The following is a 17,088-nucleotide window of genomic DNA, read 5'->3' on the forward strand; positions in this document are numbered from 1 at the left end:
ATTTTTTTAATTCTTCTTTAATTTCCTGGTTGACCCATTCATTCTTCAGTAGGATGCTCTTTAGCCTCCATGTATTTGAGTTCTTTCCAACTTTCCTCTTGTGATTGAGTTCTAGTTTCAAAGCATTGTGGTCTGAAAATAGGCAGGGAATGATCCCAATCTTTTGGTACTGGTTGAGACCTGATTTATGAACTAGGATGTGATCTATTCTGGAGAATGTTCCATGGGCACTAGAGAAGAATGTGTATTCTGTTGCCTTGGGATGGAATGTTCTGAATATGTGTATGAAGTCCATTTGGTCCATTGTGTCATTTAAAGTCTTTATTTCCTTGTTGATCTTTTGCTTAGACGATCTGTCCATTTCAGTGAGGGGGGTGTTAAAGTTCCCCACTATTATTGTATTGTTGTCGATGTCTTTCTTTGCTTTTGTTATTAATTGCCTTATGTAATTGGCTGCTCCCATGTTAGGGGCATAGATATTTATAATTGTTAGATCTTCTTGTTGGATAGACCCTTTAAGTAGGATATAGTGTCCTTCCTCATCTCTTATTACAGTCTTTGGTTTAAAATCTAATTTGTCTGATAGAAGGATTGCCACCCCAGCTTTCTTTTGGTGTCCATTAGCATGGTAAATGGTTTTCCACCCCCTCACTTTCAATCTGGGGGTGTCTTTGGTTCTAAAATGAGTCTCTTGCAGACAGCATATCGATGGGTCTTGTTTTTTAATCCAGTCTGATAGCCTGTGTCTTTTGATTGGGGCATTGAGCCCATTTACATTCAGGGTAACTATTGAAACATAGGAATTTAGTGCCATTGTATTGCCTGTAAGGTGACTGTTACCGTATATTGTCTGTGTTCCTTTCTGGTCTATGTTGCTTTTAGGGTCTCTCTTTGCTTAGAGGACCCCTTTCAAGATTTCCTGTAGGGCTGGTTTTGTGTTTGCAAATTCCTTTAGTTTTTGTTTGTCCTGGAAGCTTTTTATCTCTCCTTCTATTTTCAATGACAGCCTAGCTGGATAGAGTATTCTTGGCTGCATATTTTTTTCATTTAGTGCTCTGTATATATCCTGCCAGTCCTTTCTGGCCTGCCAGGTCTCTGTGGATAGGTCTGTTGCCAATCTAATGTTTCTACCATTGTAGGTTACATATCTCTTCTCCCGAGCTGCTTTCAGGATTTTCTCTTTGTCTCTGAGACTCATAAGTTTTACTATTAGATGTCGGGGTGTTGACCTATTTTTATTGATTTTGAGAGGGGTTCTCTGTGCCTCCTGGATTTTGATGCCTGTTTCCTTCCCCAAATTAGGGAAGTTCTCTGCTATAATTTGCTCCAGTATACCTTCTGCCCCTCTCTCTCTTTCTCCTTCTTCTGGGATCCCAATTATTCTAATGTTGTTTTGTCTTATGGTATCACTTATCTCTCAAATTCTGCCCTTGTGATCCAGTAGTTGTTTATCTCTCTTTTTCTCAGCTTCTTTATTTTCCATCATTTGGTCTTCTATATCACTGATTCTCTCTTCTGCCTCATTTATCCTGGCAGTTAGTGCCCCCATCTTTGATTGCACCTCATTAATAGCCTTTTTGATTTCAACTTGGTTAGATTTTAGTTCTTTTACTTCTCCAGAAAGGGTTTCTCTAATATCTTCCATGCTTTTCTCAAGCCCAGCTAGTATCTTTAAAGTGATGATTCTGAACTCTAGATCTGACATCGTACTAATGTCCGTATTGAGTAGGTCCCTGGCAGTCGGTACTACCTCTTGTTCTTTTTGTTGAGGTGATTTTTTCCGTCTTGTCATTTTGTGCAGAGGAGAATAGATTAATGAGAGAACAAAATGCTAGCAGAGTAACAACGTCCTCAGAAAATATACTCTAAACAAATCAGAAAAGACCTGAAACAGTGGGGAAAAAAAGGGAAAGAGAGAAAAAAGAAAAAGAAAAAGATAAAGATAAAAACAAACAAAAACAGAACAAAATAAAACAACAACAACACAAAAACCAGAATGTGATCAAATATGATCAGGCTGGTATATAGATCAGTGCCACACACTAGATTTTGGGTGTATTTTAGTCTGTTAGAAGAAAGTGCCTCCCAAAATTTTAAAGAAAGAACAACTTATATATGTACAAAAATAAGGGTTGATATGATGAAGGGATGGAATATGACTGTAAAGATGGAAATTATAAAAAATTTTATTAAAGGAATTGATAAGAAGTTGTTTGAAAAAAGAAAGAAGAGGATTTTAAAAAAGCAAAAAAGAAAAAACAAAGGGAGAGAATGTGATCAGGCAGGGGAGTAGAAAAAAACCATATACTAGAGATTTAGGGTATATTTTGATCTGTTAGAAGAAACTATCTCAAAATTTTAAAGAGAGAACAACTTATATATATATATGCCAAAAATATGGGTAACTACTATGAAGGGATAGAATATGACTCTAAAAATGAAAAATAAAAATGTTTTTTTAAAAAAGGGATTGATAAGATGTTGGTTGAAAAAGGGAAAAAGAAAAATTCAAAAAAAAGAAAAAAAGACAGTTAAAAAAAAATTAACTTTTAAAGACTAAAGAATCATGGTAAAAAAAGCCATGAATTCTATGTGTAGTATTCCCCTAGCGCTGGAGTTCTGCCGTTCTCATTGATCGGTAAGCTTGGTCTTGGCTGGCTGTTCTCGCTGATCTTCTGGGGGAGGGGCCTGTTGCCGTGGTTTCCAAATGTCTTTGCCGGAGGTGGAATTGCCCCATCCTTGCCCGGTCTGGGCTAAGTAATCTGCTCGGGTTTGCTCTCCGGAGCTTTTGTTCCCTGCGAGCTTTCCCTACAGCTTTGGAGGCGGAGAGTGAAAATGGCGGCCTCCCAAGCTCCGCCTTGGAGGAGCCGAGAACTTGGGGCCCCGCTCCTCAGTGAGCCCCCAGAGAAAAGCCGTCAGTCACTCCCGTCTCCCCGGTCTTTGGCCGCACTCCGTGCTCACCCGGCCTGCAACCGCGCGTTTCTATCTCTGGCACCCAACTCGGCGCGGAGTCTCCAAACCCAGCAGATCCCTGCAGTGCGCTCCCGCGCCTCTCCTCCCGGGGGAGGAAGGTGAGTCTCCCCGGATCTGCCACTTGTTGGGTCCCTGCTGGAAGCACAGTGGCCCGACTGCCGCGGATCACGGTTTACGGCAACCCCGAGCTGAGAGCCCGTGCCTCGGCTCCGTCTCTGCAGCAGGCTTCCCTGCTCCGATACCTGGGAGCTCTGCCGCACTCAGGCACCCCCGGTCTTTCTGTGACCCTGAGGGTCCTGAGACCACACTGTCCCAGAGGGTTCCACCCCCCGCTTAGCCACCAGAGTGACGTCCCTCAGCGGAGCAGGCTTTTAAAAGTTCCGATTTTGTGCTCCATGGTTCTATCACTTGCCAGAAGCGGCCGACGGAGGCCCCTCCCCTGCCGTCTATCCTCCCGAATATCGCCTTGGATTCACTTCTCCGCACGTCCTACCTTCCAGAAAATGGTCGCTTTTCTGATGAGAGAGTTGTTGCTCTTCTTTTCTTCGATCTCCTGTTGAGTTTGTAGGTGTTCAGAATGGTTTGATCCCTATCCAGCTGAATTCCTGAGAGGAGACGAAATCCAGGTCTCCTACTCGTCCGCCATCTTGCTCCGCCTCTCTGAGTTACTTCTTAACCCTCACTCCTGCTCTGACAGTTTCACACCCACTCTATAGACCTTAATATGAAGGTGCCTATTTGGATTATTGTGATGTTTTCTCCTGTTAAAGTATCCCCAGATGCCCATTTTTTATTACAAAGAGATAGAGAGAGAACACAAGTAGGCAGAGGGAGAGGGAGAAGCAGGCTCCCCGCAGAGCGGGGAGCCCGATGCGGGACTCCATCCCAGGACCCTGGGACCATGACCTGAGCCGAAGGCAGCCGCTCAACCGACTGAGCCACCCAGGCGCCCCAGATGCCCATTTTTTAGTTAATCTTTTTATTTTGAGATAATTGTAAATTCTCATGTAATTGTAAGCAACAGTACTGAGAGATCCTGTGTACCTTTAGCCAAGTTTTACCCCAGTGGTAATATACTATAAAACTATAGGATGCTATCACTACACACATCAACATTGATATAAGTCACCAATAATATTCATATTTCCTGAATTTTACTTGCACTCATGTATGCATGCACAGGTATTTTTAATTCTGTACATTTATCACACATGTACATGTGTGTATCCACCATCACAGACTAGATGCAGAACTGATCCATCACCACAAGGATCCCTCAAGCTGCCCTTTTATTTTTTTATTTTTATTTTTAAAGATTCAATTTATTTGAGAGAGAGTGAGAGAGTGAGAGAGAGAGCTTGAGCGGGGTAAGGGGCCGAGAGACAAGCAGATGCCCCGCTGAGCAGGGAGCCCGATGCAGGGCTCCATCCTGAAACTCCAGGATCATGACCTGAGCCGAAGGCAGACACTTAACTGACTGAGCCACCCAGGGGCCCCTCATGCTGCCCTTTTATAACCACATCCACCTACCCCACTCATTCACCCTGATCTCTGACCTCTGGCAATTGCTACCCAATTCTCCATTTCTAGAACTTTGGCTATTCAAAACTATTATATTTAATCCATACTATATGTAACCCTTTGAGGTTGGCTTTGTTTTTTCAACTCAGCATTCTTCCCATGAGATTCACCCAAGTTGCTTTGTGTATCAATAGTTTGTTCCTTTTCATCATCGAGTGGGATTCCATGGTATGGATGTACCACAGCTTGTTTAACCATTCACCCTTGAAGGGCACATAGGCTGTTCTCCCAGATGGCTGTGTTTGACTGTTACAAGTAAAGCTGATATGAACACATACACATAGGGGTTTGTAGAAATATAAGTTTTCATTGCTTTGGGATAAATGCCCAAGAGCCCAATTGCTGGATTGTATGCTAAGCCCATGCTGAGTTTTGCAGGAAAGTACCAAAATGTTTTCCAGAGTGCCTGTACTATTTACATTTCCCCCAGCCATGCATGAGTGATCCAGTTTGTACATATCCTCATTGGCATTTGATGTTGTCACTATTTAAAAATTTTAGCCATTATGGTAAGTGTGTAGTGCTAGCTCACTGTGATTATAATTTGCATTTTCCTAATAATGTTGAACATCTTTTCATGCACCTATTTGCCTGATGCTTATGTTTAACCTGACTCCACCTAAAAATATTAGAAACATAAAGGACAGGAGATAGGATTTGCCTTAAAAAAAGCAAACAAACAAACAAAAAAACCCTGCCAGATTTTGATTCCCAAACCCAGTGCTAGATATAGCAAAGAGAGCTCGCCATAGCTCCATTATTTATTAGAGTTCTAATATGTTTCTAAAGCATGGGCATTTTAGTCAAATGCAGTTACCCCTAATTATAATAGCACTCCTTTGAGCAAGATTAAAAGACTGATGAAACTTTTTTTCATTGAGTTTCAATTTTGTATTAGGAAGCACATATTAATTTTAGGCATCCTTTATGAGTTACCATTGTTATACGTTTTATTTGAAGATATTCTGATTGGCTTCTTTAATCTGCAGTAATCTATTTATATACTAAAAGTACATTCATTTCCTATTTCTTTGTAAATGTGTTCAGGGGCACTTGTTTGTTAAAGAGAGTGCATTTACAAATGCATTTTGTTTCATTTTTAGATTATTTTTTAAAAGCTGTAAGACTGCTTAGGCTCTGAAAAAGCTAAATGCAATTACCTTCGCATTTTGTTTTCTTTCCAAATAGACAATTTGTCTCTTTCCTTAAATGTTTTTTCTTTATCTTTAACAGGTTGATTTAGTGAATATCGGAAGCACTGACATAGTAGATGGAAATCACAAACTGACTCTTGGTTTGATTTGGAATATAATCCTCCACTGGCAGGTAAGAATCCTGATGAATGTTTCCTTTTTGTGTAAAATGTTGCTGATCCTTCCCTTCATTTTTACCCCTTGACCTGCAAAGCAAACATGTATACCTCTGGCAATACAAAGCCCATCTCCATAGCACTGCCTTTTAAATTGGCACAACTGATGTCATTTGAAATGTGAGGATCAGCAGATTATAAAACAGGTTCTAGAACATTGCAGGAATATTTTTCTAAATTTTACTTCCATTGTGGAGATGAGCCAAAAAAGACATTCTCATCAATAGGTTAAGAAAAATATTTTTCACAAATATGTGTCTTCTATAACTCACCTATATGCAAATCTACGTAGTTTCGTAAAAACTGTTCATGACTACCAAATGAATGAGACTTTGTGAATCCTTTGTATTCCTCAATATAAATTAATGCCAATAAAAGATTGGTGGGATATGATTATCTGTATATATGTTATACACACTAACTTCATAACCTGCTTTGGGAATTACATTTTTTTTTTTCTGAACACCTCAGCATAGGGTTTTCTGAATGTCTATACTTACTGGACCTCTGCAAAAATGGATCAAAGGTCATTTGGTTTAGTAAAAACAGTATACGTTTTTTCAGTCAGACCAACATGAACTTAAATTTCAACTCTCCCATTTACCATCTTGTCGTGACATTGGGTATAATGCCATCCGTTTCTGGGCCATAATTCCCTCACCGTTGAAATAGAAAAAATAATAATTAACATGTATATTTCTTGTCAGGATTAAAGGAAAAAATATCTACAAGGCACTCAGTGCACTATGATGTTGTCACTACAGGTGTATCAAATGAATAATTTTGATTGCTTGGAGTTTTGTACTCATATGTTAAGAATCTGGAGGAAAATTGGGATGTCTGCTCTTTTACTAGCAGTGATTAATTTTTTATTAAAAATTTTTTTGATATGTAACTTATATATCATAAATTTACCCAATCTAAGTATAAAATTCAAAGTGTACCAACTGGTTTAGTTCTCTTGCCCAGGGCTTTTCAAATTATTTTGAGCAAGGAACAGTTTTTCCCCCAATCCATTAAAGGTTTGGGGATATCTACAGGGTTGTACAACCATGAAAACAATCTAATCTAATTTTAGGCCTATTTATGGTCATTCCCCACTCCAACCCCCAGCCCTGGGCAACCATTTATGTATTTTCTGTTCCTTTGTCTGCCTTTTTGGACATTTCATATCAATGAAGTGATATAATAAGTGTTCTTTTATATCGAGTTTCTTTCACTGAACATAATCTTTGAGGTTTATCTTTATTGTAGCAAGTATCACTACTTCATTTAGTAGGGTTGATTTAACTTAAATTGTACTTTGCTCCTGCTCAGAGTCAGTACATAGACCAGAGGTATACCTATTCGACTCAGCAGTTGAATTGACCCCCATATTGACCAAATTGACCCCCATATCCTTTTATTCTAAACACTGAACAGGCTCAATCTTATTTCACAGCAATATGGGAAGAGATAGAGGACAGCATAGTGAATGATGACAGAAAATAGACCATGAGAACCTTAAATGAACTCTAGATTCCCAATTCTGGGCCTTTTCCAAATAGTGATGGTGTCAAATAGAACCAGCAAGGCAACATAGGGCCCCCCCACCAAACTGGTTTACTTCTGTTGCTGAGTACTTCTCAAACTGTCTTGAGGAAAGAACAGTTTTTTCCTCTTTTTCATTGTATGTAAATTACAATAACACTGAAGAATTACAAAGATGAAATAAAAAGACACAGAAAACCCAAGTCATTTTATCATTAAACTCAACAGACGTATGTAGGACCTTGTAAAATTGTTACAGAAGTTTCTAATGGACTATCCGTTGTATTTATCTTATGGCCTGGTAACAAATGGTTCGCAGAGGGACCCCATCTTGCAGAAGACACTAAAGTTGCATAGATGTTGGTCATGACCAAGCCAGCAGGAGAAGTTAGGCATGAACAGAGACCCAAAAGGCTATTTTAATTGTATTTTTCACCCAAACTGTCTCTCATATGATCTCACACTTTATTTTCTCAAAACCCTTTCCAACTCCATCTCCACTCACTGCAATATAGAGTTTCAAAACTACCCTTATACTTTTTTCATTTGCTTGTGAGCTTGCTCATTTTTTATAATTAGCATGTAGAGGGGCTTTCACATTCCAGAATACCAGAAGGAATGCTTTTGCTGTCTTTCCTTGTCTGAGACCTTTCTTACAGTCTGTTGTTTTACATCTATGTCCTTGAATCCCCATATCCTTGTAATTGCAAGGATGTAGACTCTTCTCAGCCCCTGCCTCCTTATCTCATCTCTCTTCTATCACCCTGCTTGGTTCTCTTAAAACTACTAAATACACTTATAAAAAATTCCTCCTGCTCAATACTCCTCATCATAACCCAATGAATCCCAAGAGGTATTTTCACTGAGAGTACATATTTGCCTTCCTATTAAGTAGTCAAAGAAGCCCTTGAATCTCAGCAGAGATTAAAGGACACTCTGGCCAACCTAATGTACTTTCCGGATCTATCAGATTGAGAATGGCATTAAGAGATGGAAAGATGTGAATCTTTTGTTCCAGTGCCACATACTGTGTTATTAATAGTGCCACAGAGGACTTCTCTTTGAACTTGTAAAAGCTCAGGAATGCCTACCCTATCTTTCCTGTCACTAGTTTTCCAGTTTCCATGTAAATAAAATTGTTAGCCTGAAAAATAATGCCTCTATTGAGGAATAAGCAGCTTTGAACAAAATTGTGAAGTAGACAACGTGTGTTGGGCATCTTTTTCTTCCTCTTTTTTAAGTGCAAACCTTCCTTTTTAGGGTGGTCAGCTCAGTCCTAACAACCAGCTGGAGATACAGATATATCCTGCAAACAGTGGTGTGCTATTCGAGGTCAGGTCCCCACCTTTGCTGGCCAGGTCAAAGGAAGTACTCAGATCCAGGGCTACTTTACATGGCAATGTTTATTTATTTGTTACTTGCTCATTACAGGAGAAAGATGGTTTTGGCGCTGCTGAAAGCCCTTGCTGTAAACTCCTGTCTACCTAATACCTTGTATGCAAGACAGTTCTTGCTCTCGTTTTCTTCACACACACCATCCTTCCCTTGTAGAAGACTATCCCTACCCCTCTCTACCCCCACCCCTCCACCATGGCTCCTTGTCATCACATGATGGATTGTGGGAAGTAGACGTTGAATTTAGTGGGCAGGACATTCATTAAGGCACATCTCTGGGACGAGTACTTGAGGAAGGGAGATGGTAACTGGAATGAGAAGCACTGGAGCTGTGATGTACCTCCCGCCCCCCCCCTCCAGCAATGGCTGTTTGCAACCCCATGGGGAACTGGGAGCTGGTATAGCCCTTCAGTGTTGTTCTCAGTGGGGCTGACGTGGCTGAGTCTTTATACTATTTCCCTTCATCAGTCACTAGATGTGGGCTGCCCTAGGAAGGGCTTGACCTTAGGTGACATGACTCTGCAACTCTGGCGGACCCTGAGAGGACTCACAGCTGCGAGCTGAGACAGCTGCAGCAACAAGCCCTTCCTTAAAGGACAATCTTGGTGCTGCATCCCCGTGTCCATCATACCTTCTTTGCCCAGTTAACTCCTAGTCATTTTTTGAAATCACTGCTTAAAGACATTTCAACCTTTTACTTTTAAAAACAGATGTAGGTATAGCTGTACACACACACACACACACACACACGTTTAAATTGATTTTCTCTCTTAGGGACTGTAAGCCCAAAGGGTGGGAAATTATTCTGCTTTAAGACTCACCTCAGGTCCAGCTCAGTGTCTGACCAAAAGTTGGTCCTTAATAAAGATTTCTCGGTAATTATCTTTTAGGTAGGAAAAGAACTGATTATCTTACATTGCCCTTTATTATTATTATTTTTTTCTTAGCAACATTTGTACCCAGATAGAAGAAGCAATACCAGTGAGGCTGAGGCTGATAAGCTGAATTAATGACATAATGATGCTAAAGGAGTTTTGGATTGAATACCATGTTGTCCTTTAACATTATGTGCATAGAGGGCAGTCTGGCCAAGCATTTCACAAATGAAACCCATTCATCATGGGAGGGTTGCCCGATCAGTTCAAATCACCACCACTGAGCCAGTAGGTGCTGAGTCCAGTCCTGGTTCGGCACAGGACACAAAAGTCCATGTCTTGCAATCACTGTGCTTGGAGATTGTGCACGTTATAACTTTAGAATATGATGAGAAAAATGATATATCTTATATAACTATTTGACCTATTTATTCACTGAGTAACTGACTAAATAAGCAGGTCAGGAAGGAATTAAGAAAACTGGATAATCTGCCTCTAAATAATAGATTTAGCTATCAAGGGATGGTGGTAAGCATATGCAAAGATTTTACATCTTCAAATCATTACCACATTTACAAAGCATCATCTCAAATCCTTTTCAAGTATTTTTTAGTTAGATTTAACAGTCTCTCCTAAAATTTGCATTGACGCTTTCATAAAAAGATGACTAACATTGGAGATGTTAAAATATGTATTTTCCCCTGAGGCCTTTGTTAACTTCTACGTGGATGAGGAAGCAAAATAAAATGTCATATTTAGAATACACGATAAATATTCATCATCTGATCAAATGTTGGTAGTATATGGACCTCACACTTTCCAAAAAGAAAGCCCTTGGTGGTAAAAACTCATCACATTTACTTATATATTTCCTTCAGCTATATGATAAGGGGCCTGACTTATATTTAAAAAGTAGACCTGTTGAATCACAGACCTGTACCTCTGAAACAAATAATACACTGTATGTTTAAAAAAAAAAAAAGAAGATAGTAGGAAAGGATAAATGAAGGGGGGAAATCGGAGGGGGAGACGAACCATGAGAGACTATGGACTCTGAGAAACAAACTGAGGGTTCTAGAGGGGAGGGAGGTGGGGAGATGGGTTAGCCTGGTGATGGGTATTAAAGAGGGCATGTATTGAATGGAGCACTGGGTGTTATACGCAAACAATGAATCATGGAACACTACAAAAAAAAATGAATAACAACAACAAAAAAGTAGCCTAGTAATTATGCTTTTACTAGAATATGTAGACAGTTTGTTCTATAATGTGGTGTCACTGCATTCTTGAAACCTAGAGAAATGTTTAGAATGGATTTCTGCATCAGTTTAGTTAGGAGAATGAAACTTGGAAATACAGCATTTGCACAAAGCCTAGGAGAGAATCCAATATACAGAAACTAATTAAAATAAAACCAAGAGTCTGGCCTTTTTCTCCTTCCCCATGGTCTGGGTTTCCATTTCTCTTCTGGCTTCGGGGAAGAGAGGGAGGGAGGCGGAGCTTCATGGCCTGCAGAACCTGACCCAGACCCCAGCCCGAAACCAGACCAGAGCCTGGTGGCCGTCCAGGCTCCGCCCTCCCGCCGGCGCGCCGTCCTCTGCTCGCTCAAAGACCGCCTCCTGCTGGCGGCGTCGGGCGGGTCCTGGGTCACCTTTGCGGTGTGGCGTCCTCAGCGGCCGCCTTCCTGCCCGCGCCCCTGCGGGACTTCTGCAGGCCCTCTCCTCCGCCTCGCTGATGCCCTGCGGCTGACAGTGGTAGGGCTCGCGCTGGCCCCTGATGGACTTCCTACGTAGTGCCACAGCGGTCCTCGTCTATCTCGCCATCTCCCTTGCAGCTGTCCCCAAATCCTCTCACGGGGCTTTCAGGGCAGCCGGGGCCCCTGGCTTCTTTGCCACCATCCTACCTGCAAGGGGCTTCTACGTGATCTTTAACCACGGGGCCAGAGTCCTCAGACGAGGAGGCACTGCAGGCGACAGCCAGAAAGGCCGAAGAAGTGCCGACTCTGGACTCTGACTGAAGTCCCGCGAGTGCTCAGGCAACCTGAGCCACACGGGGCCATCAGTCCTGCCCCTGTGGGGAGAGTGCGGCGAGGGGACAGTGTGTGCTGGGACGGGGGCTGGGACTTCTCGAGGAGCTGCAGAGCGGCCCGCCCACAGCCCCACGGTGACTGCACAAAACGGCACCACTTGGCCTAGCACCGCCTAAGCACTGTGCGTGTGAGGGCATCCTGAACGTTCCTCCCCTTCTCCCTATGTCTGCTGCAGAACTTTAAGCCCTTAACCTTTCTGCCGAAAACAAGTGCAAGGGGACAATGCAGTTAGAGCCTGTTACCCCATCACAGGAAGCATTTCGTGCTGCAGGAGGAGGGAGGGTGGGGGTGTGAGGACCAGTAAGACAGCCCTCCAGGCACCAGCGGTTTTGTCTGCATTTGGTGCTCCTGCTCATACCAGGCACTTTGTCGAGAATGATCCTTCCAAGATTCTTTTGTTCAGGGAGTACCAGGTCCCTCTTCATTCTTCATACTGACCTTTGCCCTGTCATCTAGGAGAGAGTGGGTCTCCGTGACAGTAACTGATACCTCACATTTTTGGAGACCACGCCTTCTTCAGGTGACATGACTCTTCTGAGTCTAAGGCTGTTTCAATGAAAAGCTCATAGATTAGTTTATCAGGTCCAAAATATCAAGAACACCATGAAATAACAGTGACAGCGTCTGGGTCACTGGGCAGGCCCAGCCACTCTTTTCCCCGGGGGGCGACCAGCGCTGTGCTTCTAGACACCAGGACAGGTCTCTCACCACCTCTGGAGAGGTAAGATGTGCCTTCTGTGTTCATCTAAGGACGTACGCTGTGTATGTACTGTCAATGGGATTTTGTAACATATTTTTTTTTTATACAAAAGCAGCTTCTTAAATGGCATTTCCTGTGACCCAGGAGGATTCAGGACGCTTCATACACGAGCCAGAGTTCTGGACCCATGTTTTGGGCATTTGAAACCTTTGTTCTTCTCTTGCATGTGAAGCTCTTTCCTGAAAAAAGCTGTAACAAATTAAACCAGACTGACAACAAACAAAAACAAGTGAACATAGAAACTCAAGGCAATATATTCACAGCTTTTAGGGATAAATACTCTCTGTTTTGTTGATTTTTTTTTTGTTCTTTATTTTAAATAGGCCAACTCATTTTTCTGCTCTATTTTTTTTTCATTTTGGTCAGTAAATATAATTTGCATTAAGTTATAGTATAAACCTAGGGATTTTATTTTACTATAGTTGTCCTTTGATTCTTAAAACAACCTTGTATGTATAAGAAACAGGCCTAAAAAAGATTAAATTACGTTTGTTAATATTGTATTAACACACTTTGTTAATAGCAAAGGCAAAATTTGAACCTAGGTTTAAATAAAGTAAGCTCATTCTCTTAGCCACTGCCATTCTTTCTGTCCTAAAAACACTAAAATTAAGTCCTTGGTCAATAACAAGTCCGATGTCTTTGTACACTCTTCTCTAGTATATCCATTGAAAGTTAGGAGTACAAAATTAATAGTTTAACGTGGCAGAATCCAGGAGTTGATATTAAACGTGTACAATGAATGGTGTATCGTGACACCAACCAATCAGAATAGATTCCTAACTAATTAGCATGGACTCCGTCCTGGTAGAGTCTATTATTTCTCATTACTAATTGACTCTAAAATTTCTATTACTTTTTACTGAAGATTAGGATATTTACATTTGAGTTTGTGTGGTTCTTGTTCAGGGAATGCATTTTCTTATGAACATTTCTTTTCACATGTAGGTCAAAAATGTAATGAAAAATATCATGGCTGGATTGCAACAAACCAACAGTGAAAAGATTCTCCTGAGCTGGGTCCGACAATCAACTCGTAATTATCCACAGGTTAATGTCATTAACTTCACCACCAGCTGGTCTGATGGGCTGGCTTTGAACGCTCTCATCCACAGTCATAGGTAAGGAGACTACTGAGATACTGACTGATTTTTTTAAGTATTGATTTAGAGACTGATTATCTTTTTCTCCAGTGTGGTTCCAGCTCATTTCTTACTATGTGACATGTTGTGTATTTAACCATATTGATCTATCCATTGGAATGCACTGAATAAGAATATCCTATTTTTTATGCTATATATCATTTCGTTGTTGAAATATTAAAATACTGGAGCATGAATGTAGTTATGGTGGGAGGGGGAGGGGACCAGCATGTTTGAATTTGGGACTCTGCCAGAAAATCAAGGTTATATTCTAACTTGGCTAAGGATGGAGTTGGTCTTTCTAAATAAATAATGTGTTAGCATGGGCCTAAACAATAGAGCTAAAATGGTTCCAAATCTCATGTGAGTGGCTGTGGCAAAATTAATTACTATCATCCGATTAATAATGTGAAAAAGAAACATTTCTCTTGTCAGATACACACTTAGATAGCAAATACGTAAGGCCTTGTGTATTTTTTTTATATGTATTTCAGGATTAAAAGAGGCTCGGAGCATCTTAGCAACCAAGGCAAAGAGCAGACCACAATTAATTCTATGATTCAGTGCTTAGAATATCAAAAGAAACAATTGCTCTGGAACAGCAGAGCAATTGCTGTTAAAGCACTGAAAGAGAGTTCTGTGGCTCTTCATAAAAAGAACTCATTGTGATACAGTGAACCAAATGTTCTTAACTGTATGCCATACACTATTATATTTTCTAAGATAAAATAGTTGTTTGCTTTTTTCTTGTATAAAGAAGCTTAATAAAGGAATTATTAACAGTTCAAGAAAAAGCAAAACAGCATGGGAAATACGTACATATAATGCATTCATTTATATTATATGTAATATATAAATATATATTCTATATACACTACATTCACTCTAAGGGATATCTGCTTTGGTTTTCCTGTTACCCATCTCTTTTATCCAGCCCATTCCCCAGGGTCAAAGACATCGCCTTATTAACTGTGTTTGAAATGCCACTGGACCGCATCCGCCCTGATTTTCAATGCAGCTTATCTTTGCTCACTTTGATCTTTCTTTTCTTGACGAGTCTCCCATTTCCCTATGTTGGTCTTGTTTCTAGAAAAGTCCAGAATATACACTTTCTTAATGCTAAAGCTTCATCCAAGAACAAATGCTCTCTCACTAAGCAGCTTTGTCAGGTGTCTTGATCCAGCTGGATTTAATTAACCCCATCCAGACTGAGTTTCCAGGTGAATGACTCAGCAACCCGATTTTCAAAAGGAGGCAAGCTCACACTCATTTGGCATGTTAAGCAGTGTTAACACGTTGTTTTTCCTAAGTATGACACGAAGAAAAATACAGCACAGCTTCAATACAGCCAGATGAGAAGGAATAGAGGCATTCATTCTGCATTATAAGTCAGTGCTGATTTATGCAGCCACATGCTTCACAGTAAGGGCCTGAACATATCGATCTTGCTGTTCATGTACACGTTTGCAGATGAACAGAAATATCGAGGATCAGGTTATGCGGTCCTTGTTGGCTCTTCAGCATTTTCTTTTCAAGTGGAAGGCTTCAGTCCTGCCAGCATGTTCACATACTACGTTTGTTAATATTGTATTTCGTGATTTCTGAATATACTTGTAATACAGTATACATTTCCAGATTGCCCTGCTGCATCTGTCCCTGACCCACTCTTTCTCTCTCAGAATATCGTTTATATCTTCTCTCCTGTCGTATTGAATGAATCATCAGTAACTACCTTTTCATACATACCATAGTTATTTTTCAAGAGGTTTCTCTGGGTTGATAATGCTCTTTCATGAATCATCTCCCTCTTCTTTTTCTCTTTGACAGATGTTCATATTGTTTATCTAAAGAAAAAAATGCTCTGAACTTTCTGTTCCAAGGTGATTATCATTGGTACAGTTAGGAATGTCATGAGGTGTTCTGATTTCAATAATTGAGTGATTAAGCTCTATAGAACAAAGGCATGCACTTAATATAGAGCATAGGGATTGACAACGAGTCTTGCCAAAGATTAGGATACTGCTGGCTTTATATCTGTTTAAGGCTAAATTTTATCTTACTATGTAGGAAATTAGAAGTATTGTATTAAAACACAATGTAGACTACAGTGCACTTAAAAGGAAGCCAGATTCTGGGGCGCCTGGGGGGCTCAGTCGTTAAACATCTGCCTTCGGCTCAGGTCATGATCCCGGGGTCCTGGGATCGAGCCCTGCATCAGGCTCCCTGCTCAGCGGGAAGCCTGCTTCTCCCTTTCCCACTCCCCCTGCTTGTGTTCCCGCTCTCACTGTGTCTCTCTCTGTCGAATAAATAAATAAATAATCTTTTTTTTTTTTAAAAAAGGAAGCCAGATTCTACTTTTTTGGGAAAACTAAATGATAATTGGCTAGAAATAGCTCAAAATATGTAAGTTGCAAGTAAGTATAATGTTACAATTAAATTTTCTTCCTAATTCTTCATTTTAACTTATTACCATAGAGACAACATAACATGTGGTTAAAAAAAAAGTGAGACACTGGGGGGGCGGGGTGCAAAGGAAAAAAAAAACAAAATAGAATGTGTCTTCATGACCCCAAGCCCACCCCATCGCCGTCCACTTCCTACAAGTGGTTACGGTCAGGAACTTCTTTTATTCTTTCTCATAGTTTTCATAATTATGTATTTTTATTTCCTGAATAACTGGTGTCTGACACTAGATGGATTTACTCCTTGATATGAAGCCCACAAATATTATCTCTTATCCCCATCTGTTTCCTAATTTGATGACTATAAAATAATTTCATTCTTTTAAAAATTTTTTTAAAGAATTTATTTATTTGAGAGAGAGAACATGCACAGAGGGAGAAACAGACTCCCTGCTGAGCAGAGAGCCTAACATGGGGCTCGATCCCAGGACCCTGGGATCATGACCTGAGCCGAAGGCAGATGCTTAACCCACTGAGCCACCTAGGTGCCCCTAATCGTTTCATTTTTAAAATTGTTGCCTGCTTTACTTTAAGTGGTCTTGCCGTACCTTGTTTCATCAGGTTTAGACAAGATCTGTTGACTACCTGATATAACAGATGACAAAATTACTACACTTGTAGTTCCTCCTCTTCTCTCCTCGCCACCTTCCATTTTATTATAATATTCTTAGAAAAATTTCTTTTGAGTATAGTTGACACGTAATGTTATATTAGTTTCAGGTGTAGAACATAGCAGTTCCACAGCTCTAGACATGATGCTATGGCCCCCACGAGTGTCGCTACCGTCTGTCACCATGCAACGCTATTACAGTATCATTGACTACATTCCCTCCACTGTGCCTTTTATTCCCATGACTTATTCATTACATGACTGGAAGCCTCTATCTCTCATTCCCCTTCACCCATCCCACC

At 40.6% G+C, this 17,088-nt stretch overlaps 1 protein-coding gene across 1 annotated transcript in view; it reads left to right on the plus strand.

The window, feature by feature from the left end:
* DMD (dystrophin) overlaps window positions 1-17,088 on the plus strand; it is a 2,077,064-nt gene that overhangs the window by 410,234 nt on the left and 1,649,742 nt on the right. Inside the window, exons 5-6 of the mRNA XM_021677947.1 lie at window positions 5,788-5,880; window positions 13,521-13,693. Coding sequence (XP_021533622.1) covers window positions 5,788-5,880; window positions 13,521-13,693 — 266 coding nt within the window. The remainder of the gene's footprint in view (window positions 1-5,787; window positions 5,881-13,520; window positions 13,694-17,088) is intronic.

Source organism: Neomonachus schauinslandi, chromosome X, assembly GCF_002201575.2.
Source record: "Neomonachus schauinslandi chromosome X, ASM220157v2, whole genome shotgun sequence".
Classification (NCBI taxonomy): domain Eukaryota; kingdom Metazoa; phylum Chordata; class Mammalia; order Carnivora; family Phocidae; genus Neomonachus; species Neomonachus schauinslandi.